Source organism: Triturus cristatus, chromosome 8 (genome assembly GCF_964204655.1).
Source record: "Triturus cristatus chromosome 8, aTriCri1.1, whole genome shotgun sequence".
Taxonomy (NCBI): Eukaryota; Metazoa; Chordata; class Amphibia; order Caudata; family Salamandridae; genus Triturus; species Triturus cristatus.
The window spans coordinates 1554784428-1554803856 of NC_140591.1; the positions used below are offsets into that span (position 1 = coordinate 1554784428).

The 19429-nt window shown below is 41.9% G+C and overlaps 1 protein-coding gene across 1 annotated transcript in view; it reads left to right on the plus strand.

The window, feature by feature from the left end:
- RRM1 (ribonucleotide reductase catalytic subunit M1) overlaps positions 1–14084 on the plus strand; it is a 37096-nt gene extending 23012 nt beyond the window's left edge. Inside the window, exons 6-19 of the mRNA XM_085623475.1 lie at positions 82–121; positions 1537–1699; positions 2328–2469; positions 2578–2661; positions 6131–6292; positions 6389–6468; positions 7394–7595; positions 8316–8465; positions 9144–9365; positions 10594–10670; positions 10872–11007; positions 11740–11835; positions 12374–12562; positions 13590–14084. Of these exons, the coding sequence (XP_085479601.1) occupies positions 82–121; positions 1537–1699; positions 2328–2469; positions 2578–2661; positions 6131–6292; positions 6389–6468; positions 7394–7595; positions 8316–8465; positions 9144–9365; positions 10594–10670; positions 10872–11007; positions 11740–11835; positions 12374–12562; positions 13590–13775 (1929 nt within the window). The 3' untranslated portion in view covers positions 13776–14084. The remainder of the gene's footprint in view (positions 1–81; positions 122–1536; positions 1700–2327; positions 2470–2577; positions 2662–6130; positions 6293–6388; positions 6469–7393; positions 7596–8315; positions 8466–9143; positions 9366–10593; positions 10671–10871; positions 11008–11739; positions 11836–12373; positions 12563–13589) is intronic.
- The last annotated feature ends 5345 nt before the right edge of the window (positions 14085–19429 follow it).

Genomic DNA, 19429 nt, shown 5'->3' on the forward strand with positions numbered 1-19429 from the left:
TTGTATGTAAACTCACTGGGTGCATTGTTTGGTCTTGTAATTTATGATTTCCAACATTCAGTTTTATTTTTTGTTTTTCAGACTTTAGAACGGTCATACCTGCTAAAAGCTTCTGGAAAAAGTAGGTTTTTGCACCTTTTTAATCCTGTTTTGTAGTGGTGAGTGGAAGAGTATTTCCAACAATCCAATCTTGGCATTGCTCTTCCCTTGTTGGGACAGATACTACTTGGTCAATCGGGTTTGCTTGAAGTAATGACTCACCAAATCGGGAAATATACCATTTGTAAGGCTCCTTTTGAGAAACAGCCACTTTCTCTTTTTTTGTTAGGCCAGAGTTCAGAGAACCTGATTTCTCACCACAGTGGCAGGGTATGGGAGTGAGGGGGTGGGTGTCATGTTGATTCATATGCATTATGTCACCTATTTGTGTTTTTTTTTTTGTTTTTTTTTTTGTTTACTTTACACTATAGTTACTACCCATGCCTGTTTGGGACTCATTGAGGTGTTGCTACTAGAAATAATCTAAATTAGGGTTTTCCTTATTGCTCCAGAAAGGCAGCATTCTGCTAGACTTTTATGATGCACACTTTGTAAATGGTTACACTAACTAGGCAATTTTCTTTCAGAATGCGCTTAACCCTGGCATTTTAAATCGTTCTGGATTTATATTTTGCGCCCCTATTTTAAAATGCTTTCTCATAGTAATCCCAGTTGCGAGTTCATCCTGTCTGGAATAAATGTTTGTCTTCTAAGCATTTCACTGTGAAGTGCCGTTGAACTTTTCTTATCTGCTTCAAGGCAGGCTTCTAATATTTGGCAGGCCTGGTGAGGAATTAGCACATCAGCCTATATAGGCTTAAATTTGATTCTAAGCTACATTGCATGATGAGACGTGTAATAGTAGTCCACATATGTGAGTAGCTCAGATGAAGTGCATTTTAAACACAAGCAGTGGTGAATATAACACATCCTACAAACCAAGGTGGAAAGATTTAATGGTGCATAGCATTGTAAATGCCACTAATTTTATTTTGACAAGTTCACTTAAAGGCATAGGTTGTATGTTTATTTCATAACCAATAGCTGGCCATGAATGTTGATGCATTTGGAACGTAACTATGAAGTGAGATTTCGTAAAACATTTGACAAATGAATATAGTGGGTTTTTGGCTGCAAAAAACTAGTTAAGATCCAAAATAAATTTTGGGGTGGTTTAAATAGGTTATCAATTGAATACTTAAATTGGCGAACAATAATTGGATTTGTGGAAAATGTAACCAGTCTTAACCACATCATTTTAAATGTATTTTCTTTCAAAACGATAGAATTGTATTTTTGTGTTTTATTCTTCCATATTTTGAAATGTTAGCTGTGCACATTCTATACCATAATAATCCACTCAATTAGTGATCCTAGAAACCCTTAAGTTTAGTACTTGGTGTCCTAGACTTTGGATTGTGTTCCCCATAATCTCTAAAGGAGTTCAAGCCAGTTCTAGGTCTTTCCAATGTTAAACTTTCGCTTTCCTGTCCCCAGTTGCAGAGCGTCCTCAGCACATGCTTATGAGGGTGTCTGTTGGGATCCACAAGAATGACATTGATTCTGCAATTGAAACCTATAACCTGCTGTCAGAGAAATGGTTTACCCATGCATCGCCCACTCTGTTCAATGCTGGAACCAATCGACCTCAGCTCTCCAGGTATGCTTTAGACTCGCTGCAATGTCGTGTGTAACTGTAAATTTGTTGCCAGTTGGGGTGTTTTGAAAGGGAACTGTTTGGATCTTAACAATTTTAGTGCTCTGCAGGCTTGTTTGCAGTGAATGAACTGTGCGACAGAAAATACAGGTCCAAAACAAAGGAATTAACATGCCTATGGAAAGGAAGGTCTGGTGCACTGTTCTAAAGTGCAGTGAAAAGTTACTCCCAACAACTGTTTACAGAAGCTTAAGAGCGTTTTAGTTAAAGGGCGAGGGCCTATTCTACTTAAAGGACCTTAAGACGTCACTGGAGAGGCTTTTATATTTGCGTTAGGCCTGTTTTTAACAAGTAGTAACAGCCAGGAGCCATTATAAAGGAGCTCGCAGCTGGAGGTTTCACTATCATAGCTCCATTATCTCAAAGTATCCATGTATATTAGCATGAGGGCTTCTGTGGCTTAATTTTCAGAGATCTTTCTCATCTGGAGACAGTAGCAGAGCACATTTTTTCCACTGAAGCCTATAAGAGTCTAGTCACGCCATGTTTAAACTTGGACCGTGCATGGATATCCCTGTGACTCTTATCCCTCTTTTCAAGGAAAGTAAACTACTGAACTTTTCTTTTGAAGTTGTTTCTTGCTCTGCATGAAGGATGATAGTATCGAGGGGATCTACGACACCCTGAAACAGTGTGCTTTGATTTCCAAGTCTGCTGGCGGCATCGGTGTAGCTGTGAGCTGTATTCGAGCCACAGGCAGCTATATTGCAGGGGTAAGTGTGTGGTTTACATTGCCTCTATAAACTACTTTCTCCATGAAAGACTAATGGTGTTCCTGTACTGGAAGGTTCTATTTTGACAACTGTTTCTCCTGATTACAGACAAATGGGAACTCCAATGGCCTTGTCCCAATGTTGAGAGTGTACAACAATACAGCTCGCTATGTGGATCAAGGTGGTAATAAGGTAAGTGACATAAGGTACAGCTGTAACATCAGTTCATAGACACCTCTTGATTCTGGCATATACAGAATTGGGTAAAATGGCCTGTATTAAAGCTGTTGTATAGCTGAAACACAACATGCATGTGATATTTATAATGGGTATCTTTACTTCACTTGGCATATGTCAACAGATCATGTGACAAGGCTGGCTGTTTTACAAAGAGTACGTCCACTGCCTTCCTTCTGGTGCAAGCTCACACTAGACGAGCTCACTGGATTTGCAAAGTTTTGTGGTCTTTGTCACTGTAATTCATCACACTGCATTTTTCCCCACTACCAATGTATGCAGGTTTGGAGCTGTAATTTTTCAGCTTTATTTTGGCAAAATGTCTAGTTTCTGCTTCTGTCTAGACCAGGCTTCTCCATCTGGTAGCTCATGAGCTACCTCCTGTGTGCAGTCCAGCCTAGTTAATCAAACCTTTGCTTGGATCAATTAATGTCTACCAAGATTGAAAAGAGTGAGGCGAAAATGTGTGTTTTGTATAACTTATAACCGGATGTTAGGTGAAAAGTTGTTAGATTTCCAAAATAAATATCAATCTGTTATTGATTGATTCATTTGGCATTGGACGTATTACTAACTACCTTGCTGCCAGGAGCACTGCAGCTATTGAGTTCTATACTACCCGTGACCAGGCTTTGCAAAGCCATTTTTACTTTAGTACTGGCAACCCTGCCTCATGCAGGGACATTTACTGCTTGCAAACGTGCATAGTGTTACTAATATCCGTTTTGATGGTAACTTTACTAAATATTACTAGCGCTGAATGTATTGAACATAAGTAGCCCTTATTGGTGAAAAGGTTGGAGAACCGTGGTCTAGACTTTGGGTTAGCTTAAACCAGAAGTTGGAAGGGGCCACTTCTGATTAATCTGTGCTGGGAGTGGAGTGCCTTAACATTTGGTACGAGGTCTGACCTGCTGATGAACCCATGTTCAGGGTACACTCTGAGTTGTTCATTGGAACCCATTCTGCAGGTCTCTGGATGACTATGATTAATCAGGTGTCAAGTTAGACTGAGATTCTTTGGGGACATTGAATAATGTGCTAGTGGGTCAGCTGTTCAGGATCCTGTTTGGTTTCTAGAGTCGATTGTCCTCCGATGCCAGGTTTGTGTACTTATTTCACCAATTAAAAGTCGATGCAAAGTGGTTTTATCAGGCAAACTGGCTATTGTCGGTCCTTTTTTTTTTTTTTTTTTTTTTTTCTTCAGAGGATTTGTGGGAGCAGAATCAGTTTGACGAACACAATTGTTTTATGTTGGAATGGAAGGATTTTGGCTCCCTTACAAAGACTGTATATCTATACCTGTGAACCATAAACTGGCAGATTGGGTTGTCTACGTTCCTCTTTTGAAATACCTGGGCACATGAGCGGAATTAAGCAAACAGTTGCATGTCACAAATCGATTCAGACAGCGGAGTTGTATGGGTATCTGCCAAATGAACATTCTCAGGCAACCTTTTTGCAACTCTAGAGAACAGTAAAAAGGCATTCGTTAACATCTTGAGGAATTGCTTGTCTGGTAAGGGTAATCCCTTGGGTAAGGGGGTGCAGAAAGGCATGTGGCTCTTCTGATGTTGCAGGATTGGGTAAGTCTCCATGGTATCTAGATCTATTGGAATTCCTGTGCATGGCTTGTCCCAGTCAGATGAGTGTTCTCTGCAAAATGGATGGCTACATCCAAATGTCAATACGGTTTTTGTGTGGGCCTTAACAGGTACCTCGCATGTCTCACTTTTGAGGATGTATTGCATTATGATTAGCACGAAGATACCTTTGATTAAGACTTTATTGTACAGTTGATGTAAATTTGTGTTTTTGTTTTGCATGCGTTTTTACAAAGTGAGGTTAAAAGCTTAACCCACTTAGCAATTTGTTTTTAAGCTGATGCATCGGATTAGGTGCTGTTAAGGGTTATTAGGTGGCAGTTTCTGCCTTTTGTCTCTTAATTGGTCATTGTTAATAATTGGGTGGTAGTAAGGGTAATGAAATGGGTTGTCAAATACCCTTAGTTTGTGGCTCCACAATGGAATGTAAGCTTGGTCCTTTTTTATGGAGCTACCATTTGAGACACATTGGTTTGAAAATTAACCCCAGTTTTTCTTTTTATTTGAACCATAACTAGAAGGGTCTGCCAATTTCAGGTTTGACTAACTTTTCATTGTTCTTCCCCAAGGATAGTCGTTTGTTGGTTTGGTGTTTTCCCCAAGGATAGTCGTTTGTTGGTTTGGTGTTTTGATCACTTTGGCGTTTCGTCTGGCTCAAAATGCTCTTTGTGGGTAGATGGATAAAAGGATGACTGAAGATGCTGCATAGGCTTGAGCCTAATGGCACAAGTACTAAAGTTTTGCGTAGGTTTCTGTTGTGATGGGCATGGTAAGTTTGTCAAAGCAAGTATCTCACTGTAGTTTCGCAGTGGTGAAACTGCGATACGGTGGCTATAAAAGGCCCCCCATGCTTTTACAGCTAATTTGGCTAAGGGGATGGAAGTGACTTCTGCCTTGTTGCATGAACTACTGTAGAGATTTTTCAGGCTGGTACATGATGGTCCTTGCATTCATCCTTGAAGCATTAGTGTTTCCTACTTGCTTGAAGGAATTGGCTGAGTTTTGGAAAGCAAAGCTTCAAAACTTCCTGTTGTAGGTCTTGTGCTTAATTCACGCCTTCCTATAAATACTGCTTTGGGAGTGATTTGGATGTGGAAACTGCAGCTGTATCCAGCAGAAAAAGAAATAGGCTGCGGAATTGTTCTTTTTAATGGTAGTTAATATTTCTTGCGAATTCCATAGTATATTCAGTGTCTCATAGTCCTATTTTTTTGTTTGAATTGAAAAAACTGACCTGTGTGTAATGTAGTGGCAGTGACTTCTCAACCAGAGATTCACAGATGCATGATAAAGCAGTCCTGTGCCACTTGGCATTGGAGTTGGAGGAACAGCTTTTTTTTTTTCTATGCAGCTGATTATAGGTCTTTATTGCTGCCAGGATTTTTTCTCTTCATCTCACCCTAAAATTTGTGTTCATCTTGGATACAGGAAGATTTTAGTAATACATAAAATAGATATTTAGCTTACCTAATTTGTTTATGTAGTTGGTTAGCCTGAAAATCTGTCTTGACTCATCCTTCCTTGTCCTTTGATACGGTTCTCTCCTTTGAAGGTGTTCACATTAGAATTTGCATATGTCTTGCATGAATCTTATTTCATGCATGGCCCATTGCAAGGTAAGTAAAATCTTGTCTTGCAATGGAATCTTAAATTCCACTTTGCCCATCCTTTGGCCTAATCTTCTAGCTCCTTTCACCACCCTTACCCCAGAAAATTGCAGTGGAATAGAAGGCTAGATACATGCAACATTAAATGTTACACCCTGTAACCTCCCCTTTTTTGCTACCCCTTAGAGGTAATTTATTTTCCTATTTTGTCAGAGGCCTGGTGCATTTGCCATCTACTTGGAGCCTTGGCACTTTGATGTCTTTGAGTTTCTTGACCTGAAGAAGAACACTGGAAAGGAGGAACAGCGTGCTAGAGATCTCTTCTTTGCTCTTTGGATTCCAGATCTCTTCATGAAACGAGTCGAAAACAATCAGGTGAACTACCTTCTGTGCAATGCTGTTTGCTCTAGCCCCAGTGCTTGCTTGTCTGCAGAATAAATTGGGTCATTCAACTTGCCCTTCTCTTTTTAGGATTGGTCCCTGATGTGCCCAAGTGAGTGCCCAGGCCTAGATGATGTTTGGGGAGAGAAGTTTGAGGAACTATATGAAAGGTATGGGTCTCTAGTTTGGTTGGCACGTCCACTCGCATTTCATTTTGTTGCTTGACTGGCGCTTGGGCTGCTGGTTAAGGGTAGCTGTAATTTTTCTACTTTTGTTGCAATCTTGATCTAAAGAATAAATCCTGGAGGTGATAGCTACTGTTGGGTGGAAATATGAGCTCGATTTGAACATGTGATCATTAAATATGCAACCTATGAATGTTAGCTAATGTAGTGACTGATAAAAGAAAGCTGATATCAGTCATTGTATTAAAACAGTATTTCTTCCCAGCTGATTGTAATTGCCCTTAATATGACGTTTTTCTGGATAAAAACCTCCTCAAATGCCCATGTGTATAAACTTCTTGGGCTTCTAGCTTGTCACCTGTCATAGTTGTTGTAACTGACCTTTACTGAAAATAGCTTGCTAGTTTTAAGTTTCCTTTCCATATTATGGTGTTTGAAACTGAATTAAGTCACCTGATCAAGATTGGCATCCGGCTAGAAGTGTGAATGAGGGACCATCTTTAAATGATGTAGGATTATTCCTACACATCTCTAGGCTTCCTTTAAGTTGTGTAGATGGACTTATGACCTAGGCAATCATGATGCTCTGCTTATAAAGCACTCAACATATATTGAAGTTGTGTTTTGACCACACAAGCTTTGTTTCTACCTTAGGTTGCATCTTTTTGCACCCATAGACTGAACTTTGTTAGAATTTCTTTGGCACCTGCATGTGAATGCCCCCAGCTTATTTTTAATGTGGCATTTCCTTTTAGAATCTTGCTTAAGATGTAATAGTCGGTTTGTTAGCCAGTCGTTTTGTGAAGTTTTTATTACAGTAATCACTATCTATTCACTGCAAAAAGTGATTGCTTTAATCAAAACCGGTCATATAGTGTGTTCGTTCTTTTGATCCATTATTCCTGTCTAGGTATGAGAAAGAAGGCCGTGCTCGCAAAGTAGTGAAGGCACAACAGCTCTGGTATGCCATCATTGAGTCTCAGACTGAAACGGGCACTCCCTACATGCTCTACAAGGATGCCTGCAACCGAAAGACCAACCAGCAGAACTTGGGAACGATTAAATCTAGCAACCTGTGCACAGAGATTGTGGAATACACCAACGGCGATGAGGTGAGAATAAGATTGTCTGCCACTTTTTTAAAGCCCTATTGACAAAGATTTTCTTGTTGCATTGCCCATGATTTGCCATAAAGTTATCTTGCCAACTTAGGAACTGCAAGTGTAGAGCTGTTTGATTGTTGGGAGTGTGGAATTTCTTTAATGTCAAACTTCTGTTGGGGGCAAGACCTTTTAATGTCTAGTTTGTCTATTGGACAACTTGAAATTAAATTATGACAAACCGATCAAGATCTGTAGCGTTCTAGGTGCCAGAAACAAATCTGGCTGGTGGAAACCGAATGAGCCTAGGAAACTTATGAAAGTGCCACTGGGCATGAGTCTCCTCTAAAAGAAGGCTAACATATGCTGTAGGAATAGTGATCCCATCTTCAGTAAAAAGGTCATCCTGCAGATTGACTCCCTTGAGGCAGGCTGAGGGGGAGAAACTGAATGGTAACAGCAGCGGGACTGGACCTTCCATTTTCAAATGCTTTTGTCTACATTTCAGCACAGATTTTATTGTATGATGTGTGAAGGGACATGCATGCGTCGCACCAAACCTATTGGCTTTGCAGTACTGGTTTCAATTGCCTTAGGGGTGGACTTGGGTTTTAAACTAGGTGATATGTAAACCTATGGTTCTAAAGTTGCTGTTCAGAATAGTTTGCATTGCTTTTGTCTGCTGTGTGTAAAGCATACTTCATCCTAAACGCTACTGTTCATCTCTTGCAGGTTGCTGTGTGTAACTTGGCTTCCATTGCTCTCAACATGTATGTGACATCTGATCGCACTTTTGATTTCAAGAAACTGGCTGAAGTCACCAAAGTGATAGTCCGTAATCTAAACAAAATCATTGATATCAACTTTTACCCTGTGCCTGAGGTAAGATGGAGGCCAAGTGTGAAGCTTGGGTAAACCGAAGTGTATGACTTCTCCGTTAACATACTTTTCTATGAAGTAGTATTCTGCCTTTCCTCTTGCTGTGATTGTTGCCGAAATGCCTTCTGTGTAAACTGATCTAAGGAACAGAGAAAGTTGGCTGCTTTTTCAGTTGCAGTTGTACAATAGAAATGTACGCCTTCTGGTATAGTTATGCTAACAGGTGGGAATGTAAACTTTTCTATACAGTACACTGGTACTTTAGGTATAATTTTTCCTAAGGTTATTTTCCTGTTGCACAAACCTTTGTTTTGCTAGAGGTCGGCTGTAAATCTCCCCTTTTGGTTGATGCTCTGGGGAACTTTGACATGCTAGTCACCTACCTTATTTGTTTTGCTTTATTTGATCAGTGATCTTTATGCTGGGGTTGAGGGTATTTTTCTCATGCTTTTATTGTTTGGTGGCTTGCTGATCACGTGATTGTAGCATTGTTTTTAACCTGTCTTTATTCTTGAAAGTCCTTTCATCATTGCATTCCTTTATTCTGGAATTTAGCAACACTCCCAAATCCACCATGATTGTTCCCCCGTGGCTCAATGTTAAATTCCTGTTGAAACCAATACTCTTGTACAAGGAGACTTCTTTGAAGTACAAACTAATTTGCTCATTCTTTATTTTAAGGCGGAGTCCTCAAACAAGCGCCATCGTCCCATTGGCATTGGTGTTCAGGGCCTGGCCGATGCCTTTATACTGATGAGGTATCCGTTTGAGAGCCCGGAAGCCCAGCTGCTGAACAAGCAGATCTTTGAGACCATTTACTACGGAGCGTTGGAATCCAGTTGCGAATTGGCTAAAGAACTAGGACCCTATGATACATATGAGGGATCTCCAGTCAGCAAAGGAGTAAGTTCTTACCTTTGCCAAAAGGCCCTGTGCTTATTTGCAAGGCTTTTGAGGACGACAATCTGGTTCACACATGCAGTGGGGTTTTGGATTAATATTTGGGGGCCAATGTTAAACTTTTTTGTCAAACGAGGGTGCAGAGATGGGTGGAAGAAAGTCAATAATGGAACAGGATAGTAGGAACATGTATGTTTTAATAATCCTGTAGATTTTGGTGTGGATTCTAATGTAGTCTTTTGCTTCTCTAGTAGTTACTGCACAGCAGAGAAAGTTCGAAGGGTGGAGGGTGAAAGGACACTTTCACTATCGATTGCATTACTTGATCATGTGACCACTATAGAGCTTGCACCGTGCATGGGCCTGTCTGCTTTAATGGCTGGATGGTTGTGGTTTTTTTTCTTCTATTTTTTTGTGGAGTGGGAGGGGTTTCCTTGGGATAGCTTTGCTCTAGAAATACACTTGCAGTGATTTGTGGTGTGCCAGCTGGTAGCCAAAGTTTAAAACCTATGATATACCGGTCCTTTTTAGTTATCGCTCTTTCTCTGTGGCATTGTATGTATTTTTGTCTTGCATTAGTGCGCTGCACACTATAGATGCTCTGCAAAGTCTGGGAAATTAATTGTAGCAGATACACGTGCTTTTCCATATTGCACAGGAGAATGAACCTGTTGGTAGCCAGTAGAGGCCACCTTAAATTAGCTTCTCTGTAGAGGTTGTTTATGTATTGCTTTCTGCTTGTCTGGATAGGCTGTTGCATCTGGGCTAGTAAAGATGAACCTCCTAGTTTTGAATTTGGAGTGGCAGGACCATAAATTCACTTGGTAGGGGAGGCGTGATGTGGCTCCTTATCTATTGTTCGTTCAGTTTCTTTTGTGTTCAATACAGTTCATCAGTAACTGGCTATGGCAGAAAATCAACCTAGAAATAGTTGCACTCAGTTTTGTATCCAACTTATACTATCATGACTCTGACAGAACTGTGGTCAGTTGTGTACATCGTGGTGGTAGCAGTTGGATACAAAAACTGCATTGCAGAGAACACTTTACACAAAGGCTGTGGTGTTATCAGAGTTAAGGGCATACATAACTTTCAGCTCTGTACCCAGTTGAAGTTAACCGTGTGCTGGTTGTGAATGGGGTTTAAAGTGCACTCGGGGTGGAATTAGACTCAGACTCAAGTTTCATGTGAGTGCAGTTTGGCTGTGGGTAATCTTTGTGTTCCATTTCAGATCTTGCAGTATGACATGTGGAACGTCACACCTACCAGTTTGTGGGACTGGAAAGCTTTAAAGGAGAAGATTGCCAAGTGAGTCATTTTCACATTACTTCAGCCATGAACCCGTTCTGCACACATTTGATATGTGCCCAATGTTTTGCAGTCCATGCACCAAAATGTCTTCAGAGCACAAGAATGAGAGTGTTCCTTTTCTGTTCTAATTTAGTTTGCCTAAATTTTTTAACCACTAACCTTTTTTTCATTTGTGACCTTGTCTCTCCCCATCCCCAGGCATGGTATTAGAAACAGTCTACTTCTCGCACCAATGCCAACAGCCTCTACAGCTCAGATATTGGGTAATAATGAATCAATTGAGCCATACACCAGCAACATCTACACACGCAGAGTTCTTTCTGGGGAGTTCCAGGTAATGACCGAATATACTGGACATTAAACACACCCATTGCAGTGTATTGGCGCTAGATATTCTTGCTTTAGGCTATGTTCATCTGTTCTCTGGCATTGAAGGGTCCAGTTGGATATTACTGCAGATAATGAAGTGTCTTAAGCTTTTTTAGATTTTCATATCCATTTCCTTGACTGTTTCTACCATCAGTCTTTTATTTTTCTTACTGATCATCAATATGGTAGTGAGTAACTGCCAAATCTGTAGACATACAGGTGGTTTTGGTCTTTAGGCTTGAATTGCCAACTCCTCTCATGATCTTACCGCATTTGCAAAATAATTGAATTGGGTTTTTAAAGAGGGGTGCAGTGCTCAATTTGAACATTTGAACTGGTGGTTTCCTGTTCTCAGCACAGGTGCCTATGACAGTCTAGTACATGGGATTGATGTCTGTCTTAGAGGAGCACAACAGTTTATTAATTTTATCTAAATAAAAAATTACTAATACCTGCTTACCAAGCCATACGTATAGTTTTGGGAGTCGAGGAACATTCTGAAATGTCAGTGTGATGGTCAGTGTTTGTATGACTGGGCAATGGGTGGTGCACACTGCAGTGGCCTCCTAATGAGGGCTGTTGCAGATTTTTATATATATATAATTTTTTTTAAACTATGCCCTTGAGGGATGCTATGAGCTAAATTTTCTGGCGATGTTTGAATTTTTTGTTTTGCTTGACGTACTCTGCCTTTTAGATTGTAAACCCCCACTTGCTGAAAGATCTGACTGAAAAAAGCTTATGGAATGAAGAGATGAAAAACCAAATCATAGGCTGCAACGGCTCTATTCAGGTAGGTTGGTGCAGGTTTATATCCTTCACATCCACTATGCAAGAATGTAGAATCTCTCATAGTTCTTGAAGTCTAAAGTACCATTTTTGACCTGAGTGACTATTAGTCTGTTGTGATTCTTCTGAAACCTAGCATTTTTGAATTTCCACTTAACTTTGAGATCTATGGGCGAGTGTCTGATTGCTTAGTTACCTCATTTCTGAAAATATTGTTGGCTTGTCTTCTGTGATTCCGGCTTGTGGTCTTGTATCCCTGTAGTAACTGGTAGAGGTAGCATAGATTGTTTTTCTTTTTCCTTTGTCCATCTTAAGTTTAACGTTCCCTATAATCCTAGTGGGATGTCTCCTGATCCACCTCAGTTCTTGGGAGGATGACTTTGTATTATCAACGTGTTAAAAATGGATCTTAATCACTTATGCGCAAGGCTTTTCTGGAAGTTGTTTGGACTGTATAAACTTGCTATTTTTTCTGGCCTTAATTTCTCATAGCCCGTCTCAAAGTATGTTTAGTAAGTCTCTGCTCTTAAATTCTTTTTTAGAGTATTCCAGAGATTCCTGCAGACATTAAGGAGCTTTACAAAACTGTGTGGGAAATCTCACAGAAAACCATCATTACTATGGCAGCAGATCGAGGCGCTTTCATCGATCAGAGCCAATCTCTAAACATCCATGTTGCAGAGCCAAACTACGGAAAGCTTACTAGCATGCACTTCTTTGGCTGGAAGCAGGTAACTGTCTCTGAAGGAGGCTGACGATTTACAAAATTTCTTGTCGTTTGGGGGAGCTTTGGGAAAACTAATACAAGCGGGTTGTGATAAAACAGTGGCATGGTCACTCCTAACCCATTTAAATGCCTGGGCAGAATAACCTTGCGCTGGCAGTAGTTTTGGATAACAAAATTCTGTGTCCAGACAAAGCATAGTTCTGACTTACGACCTCAGCCCTCCCTGAACATGTGCACTGTCAGCATGCTCTGCACTAAAGATCATTTCTTCATAATATAACCTATCCCACAGTAGTTAACTGCTGAGGCTCCATATGTAAGCTGTAGTTACTGAGCAGTGTTTAGTATAGGTAAAAACTTGTAAACCGGCTGCAAAGAGAACCCATGACGTAACATTGAATTGTAGACCAGTTCAGGTTTTCATCTTTAACAGTATCTGTTTTTGTAGCTTATCCCTATTCTGTTAACCTGTTAATCTTTACACTGTTGCAATCTGCATAAAGTGGATACATTATTTTTTAGTTTTTTAGTTTGTATGGTTTATGGGCCCAAATGTTGTAAGGAGGAAAGTCATCAAGCTATGACAAAGACCTTAACCGAATGCCATTACACTTCATGTTCAGAAGCCCACCATCTGGGAGTTTGTGAATGTCTTCCAATTCTTAGTACATTTTCTGAGTTATTTTTTCATAAATGTATTCGGTTTAAACTGTTATTTACTCCCTTCCAGACACTCTATTTTAATTATCAATGTTGTAGACTTCACATAAATATATCCATACCAAAAAATTCACTGACCAAATATTAAAACATCAGTTATTAACTCTATTACCAATTGAACCATTAAACCCATTAGCGAACTAATGTGAATAAACCGGTATTTGTCTCATGAAATTAGGCGAATTCTGACCACCAGTCTGACCCAGTTTACAAGATCACTGGTATTGGCAGTGTTTTACATGAATCCCTTGCAATGTAATACATTGTTAGTATTGGTGTCTTGAGTATTTAACTTGCATTTGTGCTTACAGGGCCTAAAGACTGGTATGTACTACCTGAGAACCAAGCCAGCTGCCAACCCAATTCAGTTCACTCTCAACAAAGAGAAGCTGAAGGAGACTGTAGCAACAGAGGAGAAAGAAGAGAAGGAGAGAAACACTGCAGCCATGGTGTGTTCCTTGGAAAATAGAGATGAATGCCTGATGTGTGGATCCTAATCTGAGCATGCATAGATCCTGACTGACGGTGTAAAACTTCACAAAGAAACCAAGCCACTCCTGGAAGTGTTTGTAGTGTATTTGGGACTAGTGAGCCAACTAATGATGCAGTCCTTCCTGCGAGTGCTATGTGGTTAACGGTCTGCTCTCTGCAAGGTGGGCTTCACTATAAATATACAAGGAATATTTTTTTACATGTGAACTTTGTACATATACTGCTTGGACCGCCTAGAAAAGGGAGCAATTTTGTATTGCTAATAGAGTATCCACTGTTCGTACCGTTGTTGCAAATAAACCTGTACAGAATCAGACTTGTGGCAATGAACTTCTTTGGCAAATTTGTTTGATTTTTGCTGTAGTTATTAGGGCAATTTGATTAGGGATGCAGGCAGTGGTGGAATCTAAATTTGTCAGAGGCATCTCACATCCGTGGTAGTCTGAACCGTGTGGCTTAGCTCTACTGCCTTTCTTCACTTAGGGAGTTTTCAGATCCAGCAATTGAAAGCCTAAGTGCAAATTTCCATTGTATTTCTTTTAGATTCCAGCCTTTCTTGCTGGTTCCCACTGAATTACTATTTAGGATTTTCCTTTTAGGGGAGGGGCTGGAGGTGGTACCTGACTTTGACACTGCCTCGTTCATTAATTTGTGTTTTATTTTTTTACATTTTTTTTTTACTTTGCCTACTTTTATTCTAGACTTTTGTGCTCTTCCATTGGCCTGTCAAACACTACATTTCAGGCTCAGAATAAATGTTTAAGCCTGTGGGTTGAATCCTCTGCTATCATAGCCTAACCAGATGAGTCCTTGCATCAAGAAAATGTTAAAACCTTTACCCTGCAAAACTCGGTGGTAATGCACTTGATAATTCCAGGTGTCTGGTACTTCCACCTGTAGATTCATCACGGGTTTAATATCCAGAGGCGCCAGACTGGATGTGGGAACTTTGCAATGACACTCCATTCCTGGTATGTCTCTGGCTCCTTGTAAGCTGGCTCTGTATATGGTATGCCACCAGGTGGGTATACAATGCCCAGAGATTAGAGATTACCCTGAAGTGTACAGAGCTCAGTGTAAACCCAAAATGCTCTGGTAGTGTTCGCGAGTAGCCTTGGGCCTAACACAGAAGTGTAAAACATTTATTGCACAACATTGACCAATAAAGGACACACGACTCAAAGGAGTTTGGCACACATTTTATAAAAAAAAGCTTTAAGTTTTAAGACTAAGATCTTCGCAATAAGGTTAGTATGTAGAAAACTGTGATTACTTGATTTTTGGCAAAACATTTTTGCATTAAAATACTTAGTTTTAAAAATGAACATATAATTCCTCCCAAGAATGCAACTAAAATCTAGCCTTATCTTAGCGCCAGAAAGGCTTATGGAATTGCGCATTCATAACTTGTTTCATGAGATTGGCGTAAAAGTTTATCAAAACACACACGATTTGAGGTAGTCTAGAACAGCTCTGCAATTTCTTGTGTGCCATAGTACTCTGTTTCTAAAGTCAAAAGGTCCCTCTACCATAGTGTTGCAGGATAATGTGAGCTTTGGTTAGCACGCCAATTTTGGGCTTGATTTATCCAGCTGATGTTCTAACTGCCACGTGCCAGTTCAAATGAGCTCTGGTTAGGGCTTGGGTATCAAGGGCAATGTACCACAACATTTTTCATTCAATGTGCAAAATCTGCCATGTGCAAATGCCCCTGCTTGTATAACATGCAATATTATAGAAGGCCATAGTAGGGTTCCATGGCAGTGTTAAGGGTTGCTCCAAAGTGCCGAGTGCTAATGGCAACAGTCGGCCGTGAAAGAGTTTGCAAGCCTTTGCAAACAACCTGAAGCAATATTCTAGGCAGTCGCATGCTACTTATAGGGTAGGGCTGGCTGTCATGGTGCAAAGTGCCATGATGTATAGGGCTGAACAAACCACGCTAAACTATTCCAGTACACCACGTAATGGTATCTTGGCGCAAATGTGAGTGCTCAGAGCATGTGTGCGTACCTTAACTAGACTGTTCTGAAAATTCCCCGGCTACTTATGTGGCCTGACGGTCCAGGTGCTAAGTGCCATGGTATAGAAGACTAAGCAAATCACGCTAGCCTATTCTAGAGCGACACATGCTGATGTCTCACGGCAAACGAATGTAATCTAAGAACATGCCGGAGTGCCCTGTTAAACATAGTCACTAGACAATTGTAGTCTTTTTAAGCTTAGCAAGCATGCAGTCAGTCCATATATTCCCCATTGCAGTCAGCTCTGTTTGTTACGAACAGCCCACGTTGTTAGGCTGGCCTTTTGTAGAAGTCTTCCAGTATCCGAAAAGAACTTGCCAAACTGAGCTAGTTCATTTGGAATGTGGTATAGATTAGCATCAGTTCCTCATTGCGTTTGTGTCCCGTGCTGCACAGAAATAGGCCTTGGGTTCATTTGCCTTTGTTACAGGCCAGCGCAGCAGCATGCAACGTAAACAGCCGATTCGGAGTGGTATTAATACAGCCTACATTGCACATGCCCATGTGCCATGTTCTTCCAATGGGCCCGTTATTCCCATATAGGCATTGTTAAAGCCTGATTGCTAATATATTCTTAAAGGCTTGTTTGTCAACCATATTTGAAAGCAGCCATTGGAAAAGGATAGCTTTGTGTCATGCAGCAAGCCCCCTCTCTAATATTTCTGGCTAGTTTTATATCCAGTTCTCTTGAGGCCTTTATGCCATGTTCCTTTAGCATTTTCTTTAATTGTAGTTTAGTTAGGGTATCAGTCAAATATACTGAATCCAGATTTAATGTAGTTCTGTCCAAGCCAAGGTACTTTGTCCAATTGTTTTTTGATTATTTTTTTTTGCCCAGAAAAATTGCGTTTAGTGCCACTCGCAAGGACTCTGGATCCGCCTTGTTCACCTGGTGGTGGAATTTGAATGTCTTTTGCACTCCATGTCTAGGTTCACCAGATTAAACTCAAGTCTGATCAATGTGTGCTGGGTGTTTTGGGGGATACTGAATATTTTCATGTATGAGGCTATGTTGGGGCATTCTAGTGGCTCAATAAGCGTGCCAGGGAAAGCAAGGTGGCTGTAATTTATTGTTGGTAGTTTTGTCCTATGACTCTTTGGATAGTCTCTACTGAATGACTGTTTAGTTTGTAGCATATTTAGCTAAGGCATACGTGGTTTTGACTAATTTTCCTGCTAGTGCAATTGCCTGCAGTGTGGGTTTTGCAGTGTGATAACCACACCAAGGTAATTGTATGTTCGAGGCATATGAGCTGCAGATCACACACTGAGGATAAGAACGCCATCTGCTGTTGGGCACGGATGATTGCAGGTTGTTGTTGTCTTCGGAAGAAGCCTTTGGTCACGAGGTTGGTGACTCCTCCCCTGGACAACAGTGCGCATGGGCATCCACTCCATCGTCAGATTGTTTTTTTCCGCCATTGGGTTCGGATTAACTTTTTTCCGCTCCAGCAGAACTTCCAGCAATCGATTTAACTCTTTAATCTTCATGACGTCGACGTCGACATCAACTCGGACCGGTTCCGGAAGCGGCTGATGGACAGGACACCCTTCAAAAAATGCCCCCAGTGTGGAGCGAAGTTCCCCCACAGTGACCACCACGAGGTTTGTAACCTCTGCCTGTCGCCGGAACACAACGAATCGACCTGTCCAGCTTGTGCTGCTTTCCGTTCGAAGACGACCCTCCGGGACCGAAGAGCTCGACGCCATATTATGGCCAAACCAGCTCCAGAACCGGAGGACATCTTTGCTCAAGATGTTCCTGAAGATGACACCGAAGATCTCGATCGTGTCCGAGGCCGACGATTCCGATGACCTCATCACTCTAGGGCAGCGTGTGAGTACCTGCCCCTGCCCCATCCAAAAAGACAGTGGTCAAGACTCCGCCAGCTGGGCCCAGTCGCGACCGAAAATCCTCTTCAGAAGCCCCGCCCTCGTGCCCGGCTCCGAAGACATCTAAGCCTGTAGGTGGCTCGGGCTCGAGCAAACCTCATGTGATTGTGCCTAACACCCTCGGCACCGAAAAAACCACTGTCTGCACCGAAACAGGCTTCAAGACCGAAATCTCCTTCGGCACAGAAACGTTCCTCGGCACAGAAGTCTCCACCGGCGCCGAAACGTTCTTCCACATAGATGCCTAAAAGTCCATCGGCACCGAAACATCCATCGGCTCTGAAAACTCCATCGGCTCTGAAAACTTCATCCACACCGAAAAAAGCTCATAAAGACCCGAAACGGCGGTCGCCGCCACCACCTTCGGAGCCAGATGAACTTTTTCGCCCAGATCCTACTCAAAAGCGGATCTACATCAATCCCGACACTGGACATGTGACTGCCGTCCCATATAAAAAGCGGAAGCTGGACATCGCACCTCCCCCAGCTCCCATACGGAAAAAGGACTGTGCCACTTCATCCTTCCTCTCCTGTATTGCCTCCTAACCCGTCCCCCCCCCCCCCCTCCTCCTCCTTCTCCTTTACCATCTCCCTATCATTCACCTCCTCCACAGGATGATAATGATGACTTGGGGGGAGTGGCGGACCCTGATTTATTTAATGATCCTGTTGATCCACACGACCCTTTTACATTTCCAGGCACAGCACCAGTAGATGACTGGTCTTATCCAATGCCTGACATGCCTGACCCCACTACCTACCCCTCCAAGCCCTCCCCTCCTGATGACCATTTGGGGTTTGGCCAACTAATAAATAGGGCAGCAACATTCCATGGTGTCACTATGCACACAGACCCCCTTGAAGAGGACTTTCTCCTCGATACTTTTGAGCAGTCACAAAAAACTGTTCACATACTGCCCATGATTAAAGGGGTTATAAAGCATGCTACTAAGGTCTTTAAAGACCCTGTTCGAGCGAGGGTTCTCAACCCCCGCATCGAAAAAAAAAAAAAAGTACCGACCAGCCCCGCAGGACCCTGCATACATTAAAGCCCAGCTCCCTTTAGACTCCTTGGTCGTATCAAATGCCAGGAAGCGCGTTAACTCACAGACAACTGGAGAAACGCCCCCCCAGACAAGGAGTCTAAGCTTTTAGAGGCCTCAGGCAAACGAGTCGCTGCACAGGCGGCGAACCACTGGAGTATTGCCAATACCCAGGCCCTGTTAGCCCGGTATGACAGGGCGCATTATGACCAACTTGAGGACCTTATGCAACACCTGCCTGATCCCTTTAAATCCCAGGCCGCTGACCTCATTCAAGAAGGCAAGTTAATATCTAATGCCTCCATTAAATGCGCCTTAGATGCGGCAGACACTGCTTCTCGGGCGGTCAATACTAGCGTCTTACTCAGACGACATGCCTGGCTCCGTATTTCCGGTTTTAAACCAGAGGTTCAAACCGCAATTCTAGCTCAACCTTTCAACCAAGAGCAGTTATTTGGCCCTGCAGTGGACACTGCATTAGAAAAAATGAAAAAGGATAATGAGACTGCCAAGTCCATGGGAGCACTGCAGTCTCCTCCAAACCGGGGTTCCTTTCGTCGCTCCTTTTATAGAGGAGGCTCCAAAAACACGGCAACTGAGACCACGTCCACCTTTAAAAATTCTGGACAAACATCCCCTAACAGAGGATATTTCCGGGGAGGTTATAGGGGAAACGATAACAAAGGTCGAGGTCGGGGCAAC